At 39.9% G+C, this 8,683-nt stretch overlaps 1 protein-coding gene across 2 annotated transcripts in view; it reads left to right on the forward strand.

Moving 5' to 3' along the window:
* Positions 1–8,436, forward strand: part of LOC124044313 (T-cell-specific surface glycoprotein CD28-like) — a 31,415-nt gene extending 22,979 nt beyond the window's left edge. For both annotated transcript variants that reach the window (XM_046363972.1, XM_046363973.1), the window contains exon 4: positions 6,778–8,436. In XM_046363972.1, coding sequence (XP_046219928.1) covers positions 7,011–7,994 — 984 coding nt within the window. In that variant the 5' untranslated portion in view covers positions 6,778–7,010 and the 3' untranslated portion in view covers positions 7,995–8,436. The remainder of the gene's footprint in view (positions 1–6,777) is intronic.
* Positions 8,437–8,683: the final 247 nt, after the last annotated feature.

Below are 8,683 nucleotides of genomic sequence, written 5' to 3' on the forward strand. Positions count from 1 at the left end.
AGACAGACAGACTGACAGCAACGTGTCAGACAGACTGATCAAATCAAATCAAATTTATTTATATAGCCCTTCGTACATCAGCTGATATCTCAAAGTTCTGTACAGAAACCCAGCCTAAAACCCCAAACAGCAAGCAATGCAGGTGTAGAAGCACGGTGGCTAGGAAAAACTCCCTAGAAAGGCCAAAACCTAGGAAGAAACCAAGAGAGGAACCAGGCTATGTGGGGTGGCCAGTCCTCTTCTGGCTGTGCCGGGTGGAGATTATAACAGAACATGGCCAAGATGTTCAAATGTTCAAAATGACCAGCATGGTCCAATAATAATAAGGCAGAACAGTTGAAACTGGAGCAGCAGCACAGTCAGGTGGACCGGGGACAGCAAGGAGTCATCATGTCAGGTAGTCCTGGGGCATGGTCCTAGGGCTCAGGTCAGTTGGTTGAAACTGGAGCAGCAGCACAGTCAGGTGGACTGGGGACAGCAAGGAGTCATCATGTCAGGTAGTCCTGGAGCATGGTCCTAGGGCTCAGGTCCTCCGAGAGAGAGAAAGAAAGAGAGAAGGAGAGAATTAGAGAACGCACACTTAGATTCACACAGGACACCGAATAGGACAGGAGAAGTACTCCAGATATAACAAACTGACCCTAGCCCCCCGACACATAAACTACTGCAGCATAAATACTGGAGGCTGAGACAGGAGGGGTCAGGAGACACTGTGTCCCCATCCGAGGACACCCCCGGACAGGCCCAAACAGGAAGGATATAACCCCACCCACTTTGCCAAATCACAGCCCCCACACCACTAGAGGGATATCTTCAACCACCAACTTACCATCCTGAGACAAGGCTGAGTATAGCCCACAAAGATCTCCGGCACGGCACAACCCAAGGGGGGGGCGCCAACCCAGACAGGATAACCACATCAGTGAATCAACCCACTCAGGTGACGCACCCCTTCCAGGGATGGCATGAGAGCGCCCCAGTAAGCCAGTGACTCAGCCCCTGTAATAAGGTTAGAGGCATAGAATCCCAGTGGAAAGAGGGGAACCGGCCAGGCAGAGACAGCAAGGGCGGTTCGTTACTCCAGAGCCTTTCCGTTCACCTTCCCACTCCTGGGCCAGACTACACTCAATCATATGACCCACTGAAGAGACGAGTCTTCAGTGAAGACTTAAAGGTTGAGACCGAGTTTGCGTCTCTGACATGGTTAGGCAGACCGTTCCATAAAAATGTAGCTCTATAGGAGAAAGCCCTGCCTCCAGCTGTTTGCTTAGAAATTCTAGGGACAATTAGGAGGCCTGCGTCTTGTGACCGTAGCGTACGTGTAGGTATGTACGGCAGGACCAAATCAGAGAGATGGGTAGGAGCAAGCCCATGTAATGCTTTGTAGGTTAGCAGTAAAACCTTGAAATCAGCCCTTGCCTTGACAGGAAGCCAGTGTAGGGAGGCTAGCACTGGAGTAATATGATCAAATGTTTTGGTTCTAGTCAGGATTCTAGCAGCCGTATTTAGCACTAACTGAAGTTTATTTAGTGCTTTATCCGGGAGGCCGGAAAGTAGAGCATTGCAGTAGTCTAACCTGTGGTCCTACTGCATGTTAGTTGCACATAGTGTAACAATGTTGAAGGTTTCGATATCATCCTACAGGAGAACAAAGAAAATGTAATGGTATTTTGCATGAATGCTTTTTACAGTATCATGTATGAGAACATTAATACTGGGTCACAGCCTCTCAATAGCATTATTGTGACCGTCCACAGTTGCCATAGACCCCATCTGTACAGAGGCAGAGGACAAACCATTCACAGAGACAAACTGATATCTTTCCGACAGATAAGATCTAAACCAGGCCAGAACTTGTCCGTGTAGACCAATTTGGGTTTCCAATCTCTCCAAAAGAATGTGGTGATCGATGGTATCAAAAGCAGCACTAAGGTCTAGGAGCACGAGGACAGATGCAGAGCCTCAGTCTGATGCCATTAAAAGGTCATTTACCACCTTCACAAGTGCAGTCTCAGTGCTATGATGGGGTCTAAAACCAGACTGAAGCATTTCGTATACATTGTTTGTCTTCAGGAAGGCAGTGAGTTGCTGCGCAACAGCCTTCTCTAAACATTTGATAGGAATGGAAGATTCGATATAGGCCGATAGTTTTTTATATTTTCTGGGTCAAGGTTTGGCTTTTTCAAGAGAGACTTTATTACTGCCACTTTTAGTGAGTTTGGTACACATCCGGTGGATAGAGAGCCATTTATTATGTTCAACATAGGAGGGCCAAGCACAGGAAGCAGCTCTTTCAGTAGTTTATTTGGAATAGGGTCCAGTATGCAGCTTGAAGGTTTAGAGGCCATGATTATTTTCATCATTGTGTCAAGAGATATAGTACTAAAACACTTGAGCGTCTCTCTTGATCCTAGGTCCTGGCAGAGTTGTGCAGACTCAGGACAACTGAGCTTTGAAGGAATACGCAGATTTAAAGAGGAGTCCGTAATTTGCTTTCTAATAATCATAATCTTTTCCTCAAAGAAGTTCATGAATTTATCACTGCTAAAGTGAAAGTCATCCTCTCTTGGGGAATGCTGCTTTTTAGTTAGCTTTGCGACAGTATCAAAAAGGAATTTCGGATTGTTCTTATTTTTCTCAACTAAGTTAGAAAATAGGATGATCGAGCAGCAGTAAGGGCTCTTCGGTACTGCACGGTACTGTCTTTCCAAGCTAGTCGGAAGACTTCCAGTTTGGTGTGGCGCCATTTCCGTTCCAATTTTCTGGAAGCTTGCTTCAGAGCTCGGGTATTTTCTGTGTACCAGGGAGCTAGTTTCTTATGAGAAATGTTTTTAGTTTTTAGGGGTGCAACTGCATCTAGGGTATTACACAAGGTTAAATTGAGTTCCTCAGTTAGGTGGTTAACAGATTTTTGTCCTCTGGCGTCCTTGGGTAGACAGAGAGATTCTGGAAGGACATCAAGGAATCTTTGTGTTGTCTGTGAATTTATAGCATGACTTTTGATGTTCCTTGGTTCGGGTCTGAGCAGATTATTTGTTGCAATTGCAAACGTAATAAAATGGTGGTCCGATAGTCCAGGATTATGAGGAAAAACATTAAGATCCACAACATTTATTGCATGGAACAAAACTAGGTCCAGCGTGTGACTGTGACAGTGAGTGGGTCCAGAGACATGTTGGACAAAACCCACTGAGTCGATGATGGCTCCGAAAGCCTTTTGGAGTGGGTCTGTGGACTTTTCCATGTGAATATTAAAGTCACCAAATATGTGAATATTATCTGCCATGACTACAAGGTCCAATAGTAATTCAGGGAACTCAATGAGGAACGCTGTATATGGCCCGGGAGGCCTGTAAACAGTAGCTATAAAAAGTGATTGAGTAGGCTGCATAGATTTCATGACTAGAAGCTCAAAAGACGAAAATGTCATTTATTTTTTTTGTAAATTGAAATTTGCTATCGTAAATGTTAGCAACACCTCCGCCTTTGCGCGATGCACGGGGGACATGGTCACTAGTGTAACCAGGAGGTGAGGCCTCATTTAACACAGTAAATTCATCAGGCTTAAGCCATGTTTCAGTCAGGCCAATCACATCAAGATTATGATCAGTGATTAGTTAATTGACTAGAATTGCCTTTGAAGTAAGGGATCTAACATTAAGTAGCCCTATTTTGAGATGTGAGGTATCATGATCTCTTTCAGTAATGACAGGAATGGAGGAGGTCTTTATTCCAGTGAGATTACTAAGGCGAACACCGCCATGTTTAGTTTTGCCCAACCTAGGTCGAGGCACAGACACGGTCTCAATGGGGATAGCTGAGCTGACTACACTGACTGTGCTAGTGGCAGACTCCACTATGCTGGCAGGCTGGCTAACAGCCCGCTGCCTGGCCTGCACCCTATTTCATTGTGGAGCTAGGAGTTAGCGCTGATAACAACATGTCAGACAGACTGATATAGATGTATTCTGATGGTAATGTATGTATAGATGACCCTGTATTCTGATGGTAATGTATGTATAGTATGTATAGATGACCCTGTATTCTGATGGTAATGTATGTATAGATGACCCTGTATTCTGATGGTAATGTATGTATAGTATGTATAGATGACCCTGTATTCTGATGGTAATGTATGTATAGATGACCCTGTATTCTGATGGTAATGTATGTATAGTATGTATAGATGACCCTGTATTCTGATGGTAATGTATGTATAGTATGTATAGATGACCCTGTATTCTGATGGTAATGTATGTATAGATGACCCTGTATTCTGATGGTAATGTATGTATAGATGACCCTGTATTCTGATGGTAATGTATGTATAGTATGTATAGATGACCCTGTATTCTGATGGTAATGTATGTATAGTATGTATAGATGACCCTGTATTCTGATGGTAATGTATGTATAGATGACCCTGTATTCTGATGGTAATGTATGTATAGATGACACTGTATTCTGATGGTAATGTATGTATAGTATGTATAGATGACCCTGTATTCTGATGGTAATGTATGTATAGATGACCCTGTATTCTGATGGTAATGTATGTATAGATGACCCTGTATTCTGATGGTAATGTATGTATAGTATGTATAGATGACCCTGTATTCTGATGGTAATGTATGTATAGATGACCCTGTATTCTGATGGTAATGTATGTATAGATGACCCTGTATTCTGATGGTAATGTATGTATAGATGACACTGTATTCTGATGGTAATGTATGTATAGATGACCCTGTATTCTGATGGTAATGTATGTATAGATGACCCTGTATTCTGATGGTAATGTATGTATAGATGACCCTGTATTCTGATGGTAATGTATGTATAGATGACCCTGTATTCTGATGGTAATGTATGTATAGTATGTATAGATGACACTGTATTCTGATGGTAATGTATGTATAGTATGTATAGATGACCCTGTATTCTGATGGTAATGTATGTATAGTATGTATAGATGACCCTGTATTCTGATGGTAATGTATGTATAGATGACACTGTATTCTGATGGTAATGTATGTATAGATGACCCTGTATTCTGATGGTAATGTATGTATAGTATGTATAGATGACCCTGTATTCTGATGGTAATGTATGTATAGATGACCCTGTATTCTGATGGTAATGTATGTATAGTATGTATAGATGACCCTGTATTCTGATGGTAATGTATGTATAGATGACCCTGTATTCTGATGGTAATGTATGTATAGTATGTATAGATGACCCTGTATTCTGATGGTAATGTATGTATAGATGACCCTGTATTCTGATGGTAATGTATGTATAGTATGTATAGATGACCCTGTATTCTGATGGTAATGTATGTATAGTATGTATAGATGACCCTGTATTCTGATGGTAATGTATGTATAGTATGTATAGATGACCCTGTATTCTGATGGTAATGTATGTATAGATGACACTGTATTCTGATGGTAATGTATGTATAGATGACCCTGTATTCTGATGGTAATGTATGTATAGTATGTATAGATGACCCTGTATTCTGATGGTAATGTATGTATAGATGACCCTGTATTCTGATGGTAATGTATGTATAGTATGTATAGATGACCCTGTATTCTGATGGTAATGTATGTATAGATGACACTGTATTCTGATGGTAATGTATGTATAGTATGTATAGATGACACTGTATTCTGATGGTAATGTATGTATAGTATGTATAGATGACCCTGTATTCTGATGGTAATGTATGTATAGATGACCCTGTATTCTGATGGTAATGTATGTATAGATGACCCTGTATTCTGATGGTAATGTATGTATAGATGACACTGTATTCTGATGGTAATGTATGTATAGTATGTATAGATGACCCTGTATTCTGATGGTAATGTATGTATAGTATGTATAGATGACCCTGTATTCTGATGGTAATGTATGTATAGTATGTATAGATGACCCTGTATTCTGATGGTAATGTATGTATAGATGACACTGTATTCTGATGGTAATGTATGTATAGTATGTATAGATGACACTGTATTCTGATGGTAATGTATGTATTGTATGTATAGTATGTATAGATGACCCTGTATTCTGATGGTAATGTATGTATAGATGACCCTGTATTCTGATGGTAATGTATGTATAGTATGTATAGATGACCCTGTATTCTGACGGTAATGTATGTATAGATGACACTGTATTCTGACGGTAATGTATGTATAGTATGTATAGATGACACTGTATTCTGATGGTAATGTATGTATAGATGACCCTGTATTCTGATGGTAATGTATGTATAGTATGTATAGATGACACTGTATTCTGATGGTAATGTATGTATAGTATGTATAGATGACCCTGTATTCTGATGGTAATGTATGTATAGATGACACTGTATTCTGATGGTAATGTATGTATAGATGACCCTGTATTCTGATGGTAATGTATGTATAGTATGTATAGATGACACTGTATTCTGATGGTAATGTATGTATAGTATGTATAGATGACCCTGTATTCTGATGGTAATGTATGTATAGATGACACTGTATTCTGATGGTAATGTATGTATAGTATGTATAGATGACACTGTATTCTGATGGTAATGTATGTATAGTATGTATAGATGACCCTGTATTCTGATGGTAATGTATGTATAGATGACCCTGTATTCTGATGGTAATGTATGTATAGTATGTATAGATGACCCTGTATTCTGATGGTAATGTATGTATAGATGACCCTGTATTCTTCTATTACTAATGGGTTGATATGTTTTTTCCTCAGAGGAAGCTGAAGAAGGAAGTGTCTGCTCAGAGCACATACCTGAACATAAAGCTGGGAGAGAAGAGAGTTCCTCAGAGGGTCCAGTATCCAGTCACCGGAAGGTTCTGACGCTGACCTTCCTAAGGCTGTGCGTGCACTACTTTTGTGCACTATGTCGGGAATAGGGTGCCATCTGGGACTTCAATCAATCTACTACGCGTTCAACGGCTCGAACGGCTTCATACTGCATTAGAATGGCTTCATACTGCATTAGAATGGCTTCATACTGCATTAGAATGGCTTCATACTGCATTAGAATGGCTTCATACTGCATTAGAATGGCTTCATACTGCATTAGAATGGCTTCACGATGCATTAGAATGGCTTCATACTGCATTAGAATGGCTTCATACTGCATTAGAATGGCTTCATACTGCATTAGAATGGCATCATACTGCATTAGAATGGCTTCATACTGCATTAGAATTGCTTCATACTGCATTAGAATGGCTTCATACTGCATTAGAATGGCTTCATACTGCATTAGAATGGCTTCACGATGCATTGGAACGGCTTCATACTGCATTAGAATGGCTTCATACTGCATTAGAATGGCTTCATACTGCATTAGAATGGCTTCATACTGCATTAGAATGGCTTCATACTGCATTAGAATGGCTTCACGATGCATTGGAACGGCTTCATACTGCATTAGAATGGCTTCATACTGCATTAGAATGGCTTCATACTGCATTAGAATGGCTTCATACTGCATTAGAACAGCTTCATACTGCATTAGAATGGCTTCATACTGCATAAGAATGGCTTCATACTGCATTAGAACTGCTTCATACTGCATTAGAATGGCTTCATACTGCATTAGAATGGCTTTATACTGCATTAGAACTGTTTCATACTGCATTAGAATGGCTTCATACTGCTTTAGAACTGCTTCATACTGCATTAGAACTGTTTCATACTGCATTAGAATGGCTTCATACTGCATTAGAATGGCTTCATACTGCATTAGAATGGCTTCATACTGCATTAGAACTGTTTCATACTGCATTAAAGTGTTTCATACTGCATTAGAATTGCTTCATACTGCATTAGAACTGTTTCATACTGCATTAGAATGGCTTCATACTGCATTAGAATGGCTTCATACTGCATTAGAATGGCTTCATACTGCATTAGAACTGTTTCATACTGCATTAAAGTGTTTCATACTGCATTAGAATGGCTTCATACTGCATTAGAACTGTTTCATACTGCATTAGAATGGCTTCATACTGCATTAGAATGGCTTCATACTGCATTAGAATGGCTTCATACTGCATTATAACTGTTTCATACTGCATTAGAATGGCTTCATACTGCATTAGAATGGCTTCATACGGCATTAGAAATGTTTCATACTGCATTAGAATGGCTTCATACTGCATTAGAACTGTTTCATACTGCATTAGAACTGTTTCATACTGCATTAGAACTGTTTCATACTGCATTAGAACTGTTTCATACTGCATTAGAACTGTTTCATACTGCATTAGAACTGTTTCATACTGCATTATAACTGTTTCATACTGCATTGGAACGGCTTCAGAATACATTATTCTTACGGGCTTTAAGTAAAGTTTTACCAATCAGGATGTTTGTATTAAAGGGTGTTAACCGACACTGTATAATCTCTGTGTTGTTCCATAACAATGACTCCCTCCCTATTGGTTAATGCTTTGTATAATCTCTGTGTTAATTCCCTCCCTATTGGTTAATGCTTTGTATAATCTCTGTGTTAATTCCCTCCCTATTGGTTAATGCTTTGTATAATTTCTGTGTTAATTCCCTCCCTATTGGTTAATGCTTTGTATAATCTCTGTGTTAATTCCCTCCCTATTGGTTAATGCTTTGTACGAAGCTGTTTGTG

Source organism: Oncorhynchus gorbuscha, linkage group LG09 (assembly GCF_021184085.1).
Source record: "Oncorhynchus gorbuscha isolate QuinsamMale2020 ecotype Even-year linkage group LG09, OgorEven_v1.0, whole genome shotgun sequence".
NCBI lineage: Eukaryota > Metazoa > Chordata > Actinopteri > Salmoniformes > Salmonidae > Oncorhynchus > Oncorhynchus gorbuscha.